Source organism: Melospiza georgiana, chromosome 2 (genome assembly GCF_028018845.1).
Source record: "Melospiza georgiana isolate bMelGeo1 chromosome 2, bMelGeo1.pri, whole genome shotgun sequence".
Classification (NCBI taxonomy): Eukaryota; Metazoa; Chordata; class Aves; order Passeriformes; family Passerellidae; genus Melospiza; species Melospiza georgiana.
Window position 1 is genome coordinate 57,828,108 of NC_080431.1, and position 16,735 is coordinate 57,844,842.

The 16,735-nt window shown below is 42.6% G+C and overlaps 1 protein-coding gene across 3 annotated transcripts in view; it reads left to right on the forward strand.

Annotated features, from left to right (window-relative positions):
- Nucleotides 1–1,106: 1,106 nt before the first annotated feature.
- DCLK1 (doublecortin like kinase 1) overlaps nt 1,107–16,735 on the forward strand; it is a 236,390-nt gene continuing 220,761 nt past the window's right edge. For all 3 annotated transcript variants that reach the window (XM_058045184.1, XM_058045185.1, XM_058045187.1), the window contains exons 1-3: nt 1,107–1,392; nt 4,626–5,015; nt 14,366–14,712. In XM_058045184.1, the coding sequence (XP_057901167.1) occupies nt 4,640–5,015; nt 14,366–14,712 (723 nt within the window). In that variant the 5' untranslated portion in view covers nt 1,107–1,392; nt 4,626–4,639. The remainder of the gene's footprint in view (nt 1,393–4,625; nt 5,016–14,365; nt 14,713–16,735) is intronic.

Sequence of the window (16,735 nt, forward strand, 5' to 3'; positions counted from 1 at the left end):
GAGCAGGGCACCCTGGGCTTAAGTCCCTGCTCCACTGATTGTCCCTGGATTTATGGATATAAAACACATAAATTGTCCGTAATACAGACACACAAAGCCATCTTTTGTCCTTCCCAAATGAGTGCCATAACCATGAGGTTACAGACTAATTCCCTCTCTCTGATCTAATGCATTTTTAATTCTTTTAGAGTGGAGCAGCTCCAACAGAAGGGACAGACTGTGTTTTCTTATCTTCCATGTCCCCCTGGACCACAGGCTGTTTACCTGACAAACAGAAGAGGGCTGAAGCCTTTGCTGCACAAAGGGGAGCAAACCAGATCCTTCATTGTGAGAAGGATCTCACCACTGAAATTTTTACACTAAAGTGAAGAATAACAAGCCTATGAGGAAAAGCACCAAGTAGGGCTGAAGTTTTGTGTGGAGGTTGACTTGGCAAATATGCTCCAAGACCTGATGGGCTCAGGGGTTGGGTGACTCCGATGAAGCCTGAGATGCCTTTAGCCAAATACACATTCTGAGAAATTTCATCCTAAAACCTGTAGCATCTATGGAATTTAGTCACCTCCAAGGTCAGTTGTAACTAAGCGAGTGGTATGAATAAGCATGGCTCCTGGTTTTAACGCCTAAATTCCACATCAATCCCACATTCAGCACCCAAGTCACGTCATGGGGCTTTGGGAACTCGGTGGGATTTCAGCACCTCGCGCCCAGGCGAACCTCCTGGACATCCAACATACCCATTTGCTAAAATTACTTCCCAAGGCGCTTTTCGGACTCGGGCCAGATAGATGCCCCCCTCGGCAGGCACCGCTCTGCCCCGGGCACAGGCAGCTCCGGATCGGGCACGTCTCACGGGCCGGGGCTGCCCGGGGCGGAGGGAGGCGCCGGGCGGGCCGGGATGTGCCCCGGGGAGATCCCGCCGGGATGGTGCCCGATGGGCCCGGCAGGGCTCGGCTGGCACCCGGCGCGCTGCCCGGAGCGGCTCCGGCATTCCCGCAGCGCCCATGGAAGAGCGGGCTCGCAACGGGAGGGAGAGAGGGGGAGACAGCGGCGGCGGCGCCGCCCTCTGGAGAGCGCCTGGGAGAGGCTGGTGTGAAGAGCCGCATTTCAATGAGGGCCGGGCTAATGCAAATCACTGCAACCGGCAGCAGCAGAAGAAAGGCGAAGCAGCTGCAGCCCGGGCTCCCCAGCAGCGCGCTACAGCCAGGGGAGGCGTAACAAAGGCAGCAGAGCCGCTTTCTGCGGCAACTACTGCGCCTACAGCCGGGTGGTCGCGGGGGGAGGGCGGGAGCCGCCGCTCTTTGGCCGCTTCCCATTCCGAGCCGCCGCCTTCCCTCCGCGCCCGGCCGGCCGGTCTGAGTGAGGAGGTGCCCGCCAGGCTGCGGAGAACAGGTAAGCGCCGGGGCCGGGGCTGGGGCCGTGCCTGCCCTGCGCTGTCCTGCCCTGCCTTGCGCGGGGGCTGCGGCGTGAGGGGCCGCCGGGGCGCGGTCGCGGCGCGGAGCGATGCACCTGTGCCCATTGTGTGGGGCGGCGGCCTCCGCCGGGCGCCGCGGGCGGCTCCGCGGGTGCGGAGCGAGTGCCGGGCTGCGGGAACGGGAGCGGCCCCGGGTATGGAGCGAGTGCCGGGCTGCGGGAGCGGCCCCGGGTGTGGAGCGAGTGCCGGGCTGCGGGAGCGGCCCCGGGTGTGGAGCGAGTGCCGGGCTGCGGGAGCGGGTCTGGCTCCGGGTGTGCAGCGAGTGCCGGGCTGCGGGAGCGGGAGCGGCCCCGGGTGTGGAGCGAGTCCCGGGCTGCAGGAGCGGGTCCGGCGCGGGGTAGCGAGTCCCGGGCTGCAGGAGCGGGTCTGGCCCGGGGTAGCGAGTGCCGGGCTGCGGGAGCGGGTCCGGCCCCCGGGAGCGGGCGCGGCGCTGCCCCGGGTGCCCCGCGGCTCGGGCATCCCGCGGGGGGCTGAGGTGCCCGGTGCCAGCTCCGGAGGAATGGGTGTGTGTCACACACGGTTCCCCTACCCCAGCAGAATAAACCCCATCTTTTCGTGAGCCCGCTGCCGCATGCATCCGTGTTCCCCCACCAGACCCGCCGCCCTCCCCCGTGGCTAGTGGTCATCCGGCTCTGCTTAGTCGCCGAATGGTCTGCGCTGGGTCCCAGTCACATCGCGGCGTAGTGTGGTGGGTTTTTTTTTTTGATCAGCATGCGTGTTTTTTTCATGGAAATGCTCACCCACACCTGTATTATAAATAATTCTTTAACAGATGTTAGGGTGTGAAGTGTTGGCATGGTGGTTTTTCAGGGGCGTGTCCTTTTTTGCGTATTTGCCTGTATAAGACTATATATTTATGCACACAAACGGAAACATCAGATAAAATTGTTTAGCATTTCTTTGTCTGCTCTGACCTTGTGGTTTAGACACGCTTTTCTCTACATACCAGGACTGTGGAGCTATAGGGGAGCTCTATTTCGGTTTTGAGGATGTATTTGGGAATTACAGATAGTATTGATAAAAGCATAAACGTGTGGAAGAAAGGACGGTGACTCACACTTGTTCTTGCCCCTCATCCAAAATTAATAAAGCTGAAAGAGAAAATATCTTCGTCTAAACTTTTTTTTTTTTTTTTTTTGAAGGGAGTGTATTAGAGATGGTTTAAGTAAAGATAACAGCAGACCTAAGAAAAATCCATTCTTCTTGGCATAGGAATTGCTTGAGAGATACAGTTTCTGAATTGTGTTTTCTGGGATTGTTTAAATCTGAATAACAGGTTCTCACTGAAAATGGATGGGAATTGAAATAACTGACAGAATTTTTTTAACATGGAAGCAGTGATGGTGTGTTCTCAATCCTAAAATGTGGCCACTAAGCTGTACGTTGCATTTAACATATAGAGTGAAATGCCACAGCAAACGTTCTTGTTCATTTCACTGAAATGGGATGTAGTGTGCATGGGAAAAGCAGAGATTAGTCTTTTTTTTGCATATATAAGAAAACACACACCCTGTACTATATGTAGGTACTTCTGAAGGATTTGCAAGTAAGCATATGATCCTATGTCAGTTAACAAAGTCAGTTGTGAGCTGTAACCAAAGTAGGGTAAATAATTTCAGCTAGGGCCCCACATTTGCCTTAGGTGTCTGTGCTGGTCCAGCACATGGACTGCTCTGAGAAGTTGCTGAGCACATCACCTACAGCTTTGCAGCATCAGGGTCCAGCTGTATAATCATTGGTTTAATACAAACTTCTGCAAGTCAAAGAGCATCTGTAAGTTTTCCTCCATTTCCTCCCGTGTTCTACAGCTGGTTTGAATACATCTTTTTTTTCTTAATGGTCACATCATTATGAGTGGTTGAAACAAAGCTAGTGCTTGCTGGTTTTTTGTCTTTTTATTGGAAATCAATGAGAGAGGCCACTTCTAAATTAGGTCTGTGTATCTGTGCTATAAATAAATTTTCAGTGGTTTACTATTCTGCAGACAACTGCAAATGTACGTGGCTCCTAAATTAAAATGAATATGTTTAGAACCAACGTAATGATCTTTTGATTGTTCTGTTTTTGTATTTTTATGTCTTCTGTTTGCAGATTAATGTGCACTTTTTATTATTTAGTCTTGTGTTGGTTGTCAAAAAGTAACAGTATCAGCCTCCTTGATTTTATTTTATTTTATTTCAGAACATGTCAACTTCTGTTTATGTAAACCGTATTGAACAACTGGGATTGTTTTGGTCAAGGCTGAGGGGTGTTTTTCACAGTCAAACATGGGAGACACCAATTACTCATTGCTCAATGGCACTGATTTTATCATTTCTTTGGTGATGGCAAACGAAGCTGTTGGCCTTAATCAATTTGAATATTAGGCTTAGGATATTAATAATATATCTTGCAAGACATAGAGCCCTGAAGTAGCTTGCTCATTGAAAAACACTGTCTCCTAATAAATTTTTTCTTTAATTTTGTGCCCTTTGAGCCCATCTGTTGGTTCAGAGTGTGTAAAGCATTTGTGTAAGGACAACTGAAATAATTTATTACAAAGCTTAGGCTATGAGGAAACCAATGGTTGGAATATGCAGGTAGTTTTTAACATTGGGATTGACCCATTATGTGTGATAGTCCTGATTCTCATTGCCAACCTGCCAGATCTATTCCTCTGAAAACTTCTTAATTGCTTAGTTGTTGGCAACTGGCAGCCCTTCTGAAAGAACACCTCCTGAGGTCACAGTTGGAACCAAGAGTTTAGTGGGGGCAAACAGTTGAGAAGGTAGATGAGACTCAAATAGCACCTGAATATAACATGAGAAAAAGTAGAAAGCTGATGCATTTATTCCTTTTTTCCAGTAGGTCAACTTGGTCCCCTCATTTTCCGAGATACTGAATTTGAGCAAACACTTCTCAGTGTTTGGTTATCATTAGCATTTGGGTTCATGAGTTGTTAAGACATTTAACTTAACTGTAGTTCTTAAGGCATGGCAAGAGGCTTATGTGTGAAATGACCACATGACTGTAGCATGGTTTTATTCAAACTTTTTTCTCAACCTAAGAAGCAGTCCTCTGTAAGAGCGTTGTATAGAACAGGAAGTCTTAAATTGAGCTCCCTTAAAACTTCTAAGTTTAAGCTTTTTCTGTCCTCTTGTGCATTCCTTAGGTTGAACTTCCAAGATGTCCCTTGGGAGAGATATGGAGCTGGAGCATTTTGATGAGCGTGACAAAGCTCAGCGATATGGCAGAGGGTCCCGGGTGAATGGTCTGCCCAGCCCTACCCACAGCGCCCACTGCAGCTTTTACCGAACCCGCACCCTACAGACCCTGAGCTCTGAGAAGAAAGCCAAGAAAGTTCGTTTCTACCGTAACGGAGACCGGTACTTCAAAGGGATTGTATACGCCATCTCCCCTGACCGCTTCAGGTCCTTCGAAGCGCTCCTGGCTGACCTGACCCGAACTCTGTCCGACAATGTGAACCTGCCCCAAGGAGTGAGAACGATCTACACAATCGATGGCTCCAAGAAGGTTTCCTCCTTGGACCAGCTAGTAGAAGGTGAGCAGTAGGATCTGGAGGTGTAGAGTTAGGTTTGAATCGGCCTTTGTCTAATCTTTTAAATCTTTCAAAAAGAGCTGATGGTATTCTTATTGATAAAGGAAGGATTTTCAATGGTCTGACTAGAAATGTGGATATCTTAAATGACACCTTGAAATATTGTTGCCTTGCTACTTCTTTCCTTCTTGTTGAACGTGTCTAGCCTTTTCCTTTCAACATAGTGTTGATAGTCCTGTATCCTGAAGATTGTGTCTAATCCTTCTTTTCATAAAGATGCAAGGTCAAACCAGTGAGAGTTTGGTCTGTTGAACTTCAAAAGTTCTGTGGTGCTAATGAAACCTATGTGAAATTCAGTTCAGATGTTTTTTTTTTTGATTTTTTAAGTATCTGAAGCCTAGCGAAGAGCTCTACCTCTTCTCTACAGGTAAATATGTCTTAAGTAAAATACTAGCCTCTCATTGCATGGCATAAATGTTGGCAACCTGTTAAAAGAGTAATATTGTAGCCTTGATTTAGCTGGGGTAGATTGTAAACTTTTTTCCTCTGTAGCATATCCCTTTTCCCCAGTCATAGAATTGGTAAGGTTGAAAATGACCTCTTACATCATTGAGTCCAACCATTAACCCAGAGCTGCTAAGGCCACCACTAAATTATGTCCCTAAGTGTCACATCTGCACATCTTAGAAGCCTACAGGGATGGCCTGTTCCAGTGCTTGACCGCCCTTTCCATGAAAAATTTTTTCCTAATACCCAATCTAATCCTGCTCTGGCTCTACTTGAGGCCTTTCCTCTTGTCTTATTGCTTGTTGCTTGTGAGGAGAGAACCAACACCCGCCTTGCTACAACCTGCTTTCAGGAAGCTGCAGAGATCTTAGGCTGTATGTAAATAAAGCTCATGTACCTGCAGTATAAACCATCACCAGTGGTTTAGTCAGAACCGACAATTCTTGGTCCCTGTTAAATGTCAGACATGCCAGTCATTAATTATCCCATTGAGAACAAATTTATCACTCCTTCAGTGATAGTTCTATTGCCAAAAGAAGCTGTCAGCATTAATCAATTTGAATATTAAATTAAAAAAATTAATAGTACTTTTCTCAGGTATTACAAATAGCTAAAGTAGCTTTTCCAACATGAAGTGCTTCTGGGCTGCAGTGGATTTCTAGTGTAAAACATCAGAATGTACAGAGTATTAAGGCATTGACTATCACATGGCTATAAATGAGAGTATTTCTTACCCATGAAGTTCAAATGCTGGTACTTGATTGTGTTCCAAGAAAATAAAGGTGGAACAATTAATTCACGTTTGCTTCCATCCTTCCCCCGGCCCCTGTGTGCCATGGACAAACCAGTAAAGAATGGATAGATAGCCACCAGACAGCCAATTTAGAATTGTAACAGAGATTGTAATTTCTATGTGATTTTCATTTTTAGCACCAGGTGAGAGAACTTACAGTAACAGGGTGTAATGAGAGGATCAGAATAAGGCTAATATGGAGCGAGAAGAATAAAAGGGTAATGGCAAATGTGGCTCCTGAAAGACGAGTGCAGCTTTGCATAGCAGGTGTTCAGCCACCATTGGGTTGTCTCCTTTTTGTGTCGTAGCAGAGGAAAGCTTTTAAGTACTGAGAACCTGATATTCTTGATAATCTTCCTTGTGCGAAAAGGAAAGTAGGGGGCAACACGAAGATGCTTCAGAAAGAAAATTGAAGGGGCAGGATAGTCTAAGTAACAGGTTTGGGGGTTAGGGCCAGAGCTGTAGTGAAATGGAAAGCAAACTGGTCTGAGGAGCAATGTTATCAATTTCAGGGCACAGTTAAAACTATGTTTGTTAGGACAGTATTTAATTGGCAGAGAAAATCAATTTTGGGGAGGAAAGACCAATATTAATCAACGTCTGTTTAAAAGCAGTCTTTGTGCATTTGCTTATTTGATTGGTATGCTCAACAAGAAGCAAGTTTCATTGATGTTAATGTTGATTTGCCCAGTCCTTTTGCAGCCAGTCAGAACCAGTTTTGAAAATAAAGAACTGAATTCAAAAATAAATCCAGCAACCTGTAAGATTGGTTTATTTTGGCATCCTAGTGAAGAATAATACCAGCTATTAATCAATCAGTCAAAATGAATGACAGTGCAAGGGCCTAAGTTTATTTTAAAGAAGGCATTTGAGATTTCTTTTTGTCCTGTGAGACTTTATTCCTTACCCTTCCAATGAATACATCTTCCCTTCCTGGTATAAGGAGATTCAAGGAGGACAGTCTTGTTCTCTTGTCCCATTAGGACTGTGGGACTTACAGAAGTCAGTCTTTGTGTGGAAGAAGAGAGAGCTACATCCTCATTCTATCTGAAAAGGGGCTTCTGTTTATTTGTATAAAACTGCTGGGTGGGTTGTTTCACTCACAGAACTTCACAGTGGAGCACGGGTTCGTATATTATTAGCTCAATGATGGTTTTTTCCTAAGCCTCTTCCACTCCTTACTATACAAATTTATTAGAGTTTGGCTCGTCTGGTGCAGCATTAATTAGCTTGAAGCTGTGCTTTGTGTTTAAATAGCTGGAAAATCACTTGATTTTTGCCTCTTGCCAAATGACATTTGTGCTCCAACTACTGAAATATGAAGTATTGCTTTCTTCGTGGTGAGACTATTCCCTTCCTGTGTGAATTCACTAATTAATTTATTGAGACTGTTATGAATTTATGTGATTGGAGAAACATTGATTTGGCAATTCCAATGTAAAGCAAATGTATAAAGCCTTGATTTTTAGAATTGGTTTTTGTCTCTATGCCTGAGGAAGTGAGGAAGTTCCTGTACTCTTACCTTCTCATGTGGTACATAAAGACAGAGAGGCTCTTGAGGGAAATGAGACAGCAGCCACTGTCTTTCATCCCAGAGCTAAATACACAGAACTGCATGAAGTACAGTCCCAAAGGAAAAAGATTGTAAAAGAGCTGTTTTGCTTCAGCTATATTTAGCTTCATTCTGCATACAGTTCAGAGCTGGCATGGTTGTGTGCTGGTGATGTCAATTATTTTGAGATGCATGGACACTTTTTCTCTTTATTTGAAAGTAATGACATCCCTAGATGCGGGGGTTTTGTGGGTTTTTGGTTTGGTTTTGGTTTTTTGTGTTTGCCCCCCCACCTTTTTGTTTGGGTTTTTTTGTTTTTTTTTTTTTTTTTTAATTTTGTTTTTCTTAAGACTTACGTGTGTGAGATTTGTTGGAATTTGATAACAAAAGGCAGGTGCTGTTGTAAAAAGTTTCACATGGTCTGTAACTTCTGTCACCCTACATGAAGGAAATAATGCAATGGATTCAAGTTCCTTCTTTTTGTCAGCCTGCTGTTTGGACCCTTTCACGTTTAAAGAATGGATTCTGAATATAATGTGATGTGACTTTATTTCCTAGGCATGACATGCAATCAAAGCATGTAGAAACAATAAAGATGAAGTTGCTCTTGAAGGCTAAATTTTTTAGCTGTAAAGGAAGTTTCAGGAAAGAAATATTTGCTTTTCCAAAACTGTATCAACCTTAGAGGAACCAACCTTAAAGGTGGAGAGATCTTACCCCCAAAATAAGCAATGAACATTGCAAGGTAACTCGGAAACAAAGAATATTTACAGTTTTTACTCCTGGGGTCCTGCTATGTGGAACAAAGACCACAGCATCAATCTGTAGCCAGAACTGCATCTCTTTCTCATTAATTTTATAATAATATTACCTCAGAGTTTTGAGTATGAATTAGAAATGATTGTTTTAAATTTCTACGACACCTACCACAAAGTTAACCCTGCAGAAGAGAGCTGGCAGTCAAAGACCAGCCGAAAGCCCCAGACCACAAGGCTGAGAGCATACTGGGAAACAATTTTGTCACATGTCAATATTGGGTGCACTGCCAAATGATTCTAAAGACTTCTGTCTGTGTCTGCATGTTTTGTGTAGGCATAATGGCAAAAACAGTTTCAAGGAATAATCTCAAAAAGAAAAATGAATGCCTCTCAGGGATTACCTCAAAGCCACAAACCTTGTTGAAGGAGCAGTTTGAAAGGATGCAGATATGCCAGCTTTAAAATCCAGTAATAGCTGTAGCCGGCTAATAACTCCTGGGAGATGTGAACCTTGCTGCAGGGCAGAGGAAATGCTGGGTCACATGAGGACTCGGGAAGGCTCTCGTGATGGAGGCAGGCAGTTTGTGCTCGGAGCAGCAGAGAAGCTGCCTGCCACTGCAGGGTTCAAAAGGCAGCATCTCCTTGCTGGAGTGATGGGCTGCAAGAGTTCCTGACCTGTTTTGCATATGGGTCTTGCTACTCCTACTGTCACCTCATTTGTTGTATCTTAGCTTCTCCCTCTCCTTCCCAGTATTCCTGCTGCCTTCTTGACTCTGCCAGCCACTCGGGTGTTGTTGGTGAGGAGACCAGCCAGGCCAGTCTGTAGGAATTGATTGACGTGGTCTCTGATGCTCTCTAGAGCTAATGGCTTCTTTTTTTTAGATCATGCCTACCTCAGCAGCTGGGAATTGATGGGCTGGAAATATTCATATGCATGTGTAATGTGCTATCAAAATAATAATAGTAAAGTATCTGTTTAAATGTTTGTAGAGCTGAATCTATGTGGACATTTGTTTGTAGGATTAAATTTACCCTGGATATTTACCATGGACTTGATCCAGGGCTATCAAATTTAGGGAAACTTGGACTGAATCCTGTGGCAGAAATGGCTGCAATCCTTATATTGTTTAATAAACAAACAGCTGAATGATCCTGTTGCATAAAATAGTAGAGGGTTGTTCTGGCACTATTTATTTCATTATTTGTTCATCCATTAGCCTGTAGATCGTCTTTTGTCTTGCTTAACAGCTTCATGGAAGTCCATGTGATTTCTTATTCTAGGTGCTTTACATTATTTTTGGTGGGCTTTTTTTTGAGTGTTTACAGTGTCTATCTTAGTTGTAATAAGACTACAGAGATTTGAGGGGACAGAAGAAGTATTTTTGATGAAGGGAAATGATCTCAACTTTTTAGTCTGAACTGAGAAGAAAGTAAGTTTGTGAAAGAAGTCCTTTCCAAGGTCAGAGGAGATCTGATTTGAAGTTTCTGGTGCTTCTGATTGCTGGGTGAAAATGTGTGGGTCAGATTTATTTCCTGTAGATGCTCCATCTCTTGTGCACGGTTGCATTTTTTTCAGACCCTGCAGGAAGAAGCAAGTTAGACAAGGCAGCAGCAATGTAGTTAAAGTAGGTTATTGTTCTATTAACTAACACATTTGGGAGCTATCAAGTATCAGTAATTTATTTCATTCAGGCCATCTTCTTTTTGCAATCTGCTCAGTATAGTGAGGCACAGTCAGAAGGGTAGAAGTGAAGAAAGGCATGTTTGCTTAGGCATGGAGTGCTGGGTGCTAGTCCCTTCCCCGTCCTCTTAACATATTTCTTGTCCTGTCTGTTGGGGAAATGGACCCCAGTAAATCACTACTAATTAATAAATTAATAACTTTGTATTCCTACTACATACTGTGCTCCAAGGAATCAACACTATTTTCTGTAAATCGGCCAATCCTGACCTCCACAAGGGGTTGATGTTCCCTCTCTGTTTGTGAGATTCAGACAGGTTCTCTCTTCCTTCTCCAGGGTTTCCACCTAAGATAACTGGCTTCCTCACAAAGCCATTTTAGGCTTAGTCACCTTAAGCACAGAAAAGCAACACAAAAAATGGCTTTTGAGAGATGATGCCTTGGTCGTTCTTCTAGGGAGAATATCAGCAAGCTGAAGAAAACAAATGAACTGCTTATACCAATGTGGAAAGCAGGGAGACACTTTCGTCAGGAAAGCTCCAGTACTTACGTGCAGTGATCCAGTGTCGCCTTACCAACCACTTTGTACACACAGATATTATTTCTACAAATATTTAATAAGTGAAGCAAGCCTTGAAATTCTGTCATGACCCATAAGAACTATCTTCCAGTGTTGCATGTCTCTGATAAGTCAGTTGCATTGAATTTTGACAGATGTGCAACTGCAGGTATGCTTTTTTTTTAAGCATAATCAATGTTTTGGGATCTGCCCTTCCACACATGATTAGCTTTATGAATAATTTCTCAGTGTTAAGATTTATTTTATTGTTCCACATGGCATTTGCCAGAAGTGTTGAACATTTATACAAATGAAATTGTAGGGTTACTGACCAACAAGTTTGAAACTGACCAACAAGTGCTGTCCATCTTTTTTGCAAGATTCCAGTGGTACGTGTTTCATTTGCACTGTTGCTGTGAAGAGGCTCTCAGGAAAGGGATACTTTCTAAGGTGTAATACTCACTTTTCTTCCTAGATGCCAGATCTCCCGAAGCAACTGGGTGTTCCCCTTTTCTTCTCCTAATGGCTATTGATACTGTAATCAAGAGTCAAAATTCCATTAGTGACAGATGACTGCGCTGTGAAACCCTTGCTCTCCTCTCCTGGGGAGCTGCAATCAAATTGTCACTGTTAAATAGGCTTTGTTGTCAGTGCCCTTTGCTTAATCCAGTTTCTTCAAAGAATCCTTCTCAACCCTTGTTCTGTTAGGAATCTAGTGTCTGGAGATTGTTACTTTCTTCTTCCAGCTGCCAGTTACTCAAAGCTGATGATGAAGAAGCAACAGCTAAAGCAGGAGATGGATTTACTGGACTTTTAAGTCATGCCCCTTGTGAAATCTTTTTGCAGTCTTCTCTCCTGGAGGTACTGGTGAAAAATAAGGGAATGAAAATCTAGGTGAAGACCTTTTGTCCTTTTATTTGAGATTCCTCTGTGTACCAGCACCAGAGGTGTTAAAGGTTTATATTCTTACAGGCCTGCCACTTAGGACCGGCATGCATGAAAATTGCAGTCCCTAGCTAATACCTAAAATAGTTTTAAATAACAACATTATGGGAGAAGTATCTGTATTTCTGTTAGCCTAAATAAAATAGTTCTTACTAAAGGTATTTCATCTTTGAAGTCCTTGGATGCTCTACCTCCAAGGTGTTCTTTAGAAAAATATGAGCCTCTTGAAGGGAAAGAATTATCTTGGTGTAAATATTTTAGTGATATGGTACCATTGGAAATGAGGAAAGGGCAAAAGTGCTTATGTTCAAACAATCCCAAATCTTCAGTGATTTTAGTGGTCCTTTTAAAATGATCATTTATATAAATTTAGTTTTGTAATGAAGAACTGATGTGCAGTTAAATGCTACAAGGAATCCATCTGACCTTTAAATGTAGCTGATATTAAAAATCATGTGGAACGCTGTCCTTTCAAGAAGGAGAACCAAAAGAGTTCTTAATAAATTAAATGTAAATCTTCTGAGAACACTGTGTATCAACATTTATTTATGAGTCTACCGTTTGAGAAGTGAGTTTTAATTTGAAGACTTGCTTTAAAATAAATGTTATTTTCTGCAACTGAAGTGAAAAATTTCTGTAATGGGGCTGAACCTCAATATCCAGATTTATACCCCCCCCCCCAAAAAAAATAGAAGGTTGTCGGTGGATTTTACTGCTTACAGCCAACACAAGTGTAGAGAAGAATAAATTTTGCTTAAAATTTTTTAAGAGACTTCTGCAAATTATTTTATAGAGCAGGTATTTATTGTATTGATCTTAATACATTCTTAATCATAGTAGAATTTCTTTTTTTTTCCTTAAAACTTTCTAATTTTGTGGATGTGGTTCGGTGGATGCATTCTGACCTGGCACTGAGTAGCTAATACAAGAGTCAACTGGACAGGACATGGATAAAAGAGAACCCGCGCTGTTTGACCACTCATTGCTGTAGCTGAGCCCTTCTAGTCTGATGTTGCCGTATACATATCTGTCTGTCTTGGATATATGCAGTGGCTAAAAGGAAGAGCCTACCTTTATCCAAGCCTCAAGTCCCAGTGTTGCCTCCCTCCATTTTAGATGTGGTGACTCTGTGTGCTATAATGTCTCCAGAATTGGGTTGGGTGTCTTGAAACCTTAAAATTTCTGTTCAGAAATTAATTTTAATACTTAATTGTCTTTTAATGATTGAACTGTGAGTCCTCTTTCCTTAGAGGTAAGGGTCATTAGGAATATCTTTGGTTCTTACATGTTTGTTGGCATAGAAGGTGCATCGCTGAGTTTTGTTCTGGTTTTGTTACCCTGGGCTGAATTTCTGATATGAAGGCCTCTTTGCTGTTTGTATAGAGTGAACTCTTGAACCCAGAAGAAGTAAAACATCTCAGATGTCTCTGTGGGATTATTCAGGAAAGGATCTTGCATTATTTGTGATAGGCTGCCAGAAGGTGTGGTCTTGCTGGATCTAGTATTGGTTTCTTTGAGTTTTTTGGTTTTTGTTTGGCTTGTTAGTTTGTTTTTCCTCAGCCAGAGGACGAACTGGATCAGCTTGATGTTGCAGAATTAGTAGTGTCTTTGGTATGTTCAGTCAGATCACTGAGCTGATCCAACTCCTCCAGTGCTGCTACCAGCACAGGTACAGTCAAGCTCAAGGGAGAGTCAGGCGTTCCCAAGCAGGTGCCCCTTACACAGCAGCCTTCAGCTGGACTGGATTCAGATGCTAATCTACATGTTGCTGGATTTTCTGGCTGATTTCTAGTTCCCCAGAAGTTGTGTGGGTGTGGTATTTGCAAAAATATTTTACTGTAGATAGTGCTCCAACAGGAAGAGGAACTAATAGCCACTATTTTTCTTTTTAGCATGGTAAATTTGTTGTGACGAGAAGTCTTTAATTGCTACTCTTTGTCTTCATTTCCCCACATATATATTTAGTCAGTAAATAATACAGGGAGATTTCTTGTCTATACATATCTTGGGTTTATGATGCCTAAAGCTTTAAAAAAAAATCAAATGTTAACAAATTTCCAACTTTTACCCACTTTCTTATAAAACATTATTTGTAGCCTGAATTTTTGGTAGTATTTCATAGTATTTCCTCTGAAATGTTTGGAGCCTGATGTTTTCTTAGGAGTGGGCCACTTAAGCATGAAGACTGGGGGAGTACTGTGATAATGTGCTGGGGCTGGGCTGCTGGTGAAATACGAATGCTGTTTACTGTGTTTACTGACAGCAGTGGTCCCCACTGCAAATAGTGTTTTCTGATAAGAAAACTGCTGCTTTCAAGGATTTTTGTAACAGCATTTCTTGAATAGTTAGCTGAAGAGTGATCTTTAAAAGATCACTCATTTTGTAGTCAGTAGCATGTGAGAAGGGAAGAGATCAATATTTATGCACTGTAGACCAAGAATAATAAGAATAATATTTAATAATTTGAGAATTATTTACTTTTATATTTTCCTTACTTTTTTATTTTTTTTCTTCCCTCTCCAATCTGACTTGCTGGACTTTTGCTTTTGTTTCCACAGGGGAAAGTTATGTATGTGGTTCCATAGAACCCTTCAAGAAACTGGAGTACACAAAGAATGTAAACCCAAACTGGTCAGTGAATGTTAAGACAACTTCTACTTCTCGTTCAGTGCCATCTCTTGCCACTGCTAAAGGAGGTGCTCCAGACACAAAAGAGAATAAGGATTTCATTAGGCCCAAACTGGTCACTATCATCAGGAGCGGAGTGAAGCCACGGAAGGCAGTCCGGATCCTGCTCAACAAGAAGACAGCACATTCCTTTGAACAGGTCCTTACTGACATAACCGATGCCATCAAGCTGGATTCAGGGGTGGTTAAACGCTTGTACACACTAGATGGAAAACAGGTAAGAATTTTTGTGATGACGATTCTCAGCGTGAATAAAATACAGTTTTCCAGAAGGAAAAGAATAGTACATTAGCAGAAAAGAGTCCCATTTGCTCTAGAACATACTGCCAGACCTTCTACTGCTTGTAGTGTACTTAAGGTCTGTCAGCAGCTCTGGAACACCATGAAACATTACTTGGCCTTGGTGAAGGTCTTGCCATTTATGATAAATAATAGCTCTAAATCTGTTCTGCTGAAAGTGTGATGTGGGTTTGGCTCTGCACGCCGGAAACCTAGGATGAAGGATGTCACTTAAGCTCATTCTGTTAACTTGTTTCAGCTTTTTCTTGCAGCAGTTTTATGAGTCATTGCGCTTGGCTTTCCGTAAACTGTAAGAACAGTGAGGACGCGTTTCACCATGATAAATGCAGACCTACTGCTCTCCAGAGTGACTAAATGATGAATCTTATTGCACCTAAAATGGACAATGAAGAAGGTGCAAGCTTAGAAAATTAATGAGCTTTTTTCCTTATTGCAGGAATAAAGGTAGGATTATTTGTGGGGCTCACATTTATGGAGGAGTCTCTTGTAGGTTTCATGTTATTTCTTCTGTGAAATACCTTCAAGCAGTGCCTCTTTTTTGCTGACTTACTAAATTGCAGCAGAGTGAGATTTTTGAGAGGCTTCTTATTGGGCTTGGGGATAGAGGGACATGAAAAATATTACAGAATAATCCTTTTTTGTCTTTCACTTTATTTGTAATTTTTCTATGGACATGTATTAATTATAGCAAAATGGGAGAAGCTCTTAACCTGCTGAAGGGCAAGGCTAATTTCAGCGTGACCTGAATTGATTTAGAGCAATGGTGACTCTAGAGAAATAAGGCAGATATTTGCATTTACAGATGTAACTTATTAAACCAAAGAAGTCTCCCTGAGAAGCTAGAAGCTGCTAGAGACCATGATATTTCTGCTGTAAAACAGCTGTGTTTTTACAGATTCTGGGTTCAATGATGCACAGATAAGCAGCAAACAGTGTTGCTGTTGTGAGATGCTGCCAAATCTGCCTGATACAGGTAAATCAATGCTCAGCAAGATCTGGTGATGCCCTAACACATCTGCAGTTACTGGGGCTGATGTGCAGGCACAGCTCCAGAAACAGCTACAGCAGTACTCTCTGATCTCAGAGAGGGCAGTTCAAAGGACAAGCCTGCTTATTCAGAGCACTGGTTCAAATCAGGGCCAAGTTTGGCTTGACCAGAAGTCTCTTCTATCTGCTGTTTTGTATCAGTAACCTCTGACACCAGTTACACACAGTACAGTTCTTGGTGACTGTGTACATGCCTGTAATGATCTCCTTACTGTGACTTTATTGGGAATTTTAACCTGGAGGAAAATGTGGATGTGAAATTCTGTTTTTCTGCAGCAAAGCTGAAGTGTGTGTTGGGGGAAACTCTTAACTCCTGTTCTTTCTTGTCTCATGCTCCAGGGAGCACTAAGACTAGTAAATTTGAGGAAGGAGTTGAGATTTTAAAGCTACAGAGGTCAGTGGTGGTTTCTGCTATGACATTGACAGAAGATCTTGAATGATTATTCCAGTTCCTGCAAACCCTCTCAGTAAAAAGGGAATACATATTCTTTGTATTTTATATGTAAATAAACTTGTTGTTTAGCTCTGAAGAAGTGCAGCCTGGAAGAAGAGACAGCCCATGTGTCTCCTGGATAATGTGCTCCACTTTTATCTTTTTGTATTTAAAACTCCCCTTTAATGATCGTGCTTAGAACAAACCGAAAAAAAACCCCTTTACACCTGTTTTGGAACTCTAATTCCTGAAATTACCTAGTATTATCCTACTACTGGGGCAAAAAGGGTGACCAGATTTTCTTGGCCCTTATGTTGGCATAGTTCAGTTGAATCCTTTGTCAACTCATGAGCTTTGACTTGAGCTTAACTCAGTGGTGTTTTTGTTGCCTACCGTGTAGCGTAAAACCCCTGCGTCCAGAAGCTCTCCCAAGAGACCACCATCTCCACGCTCCTTCCCC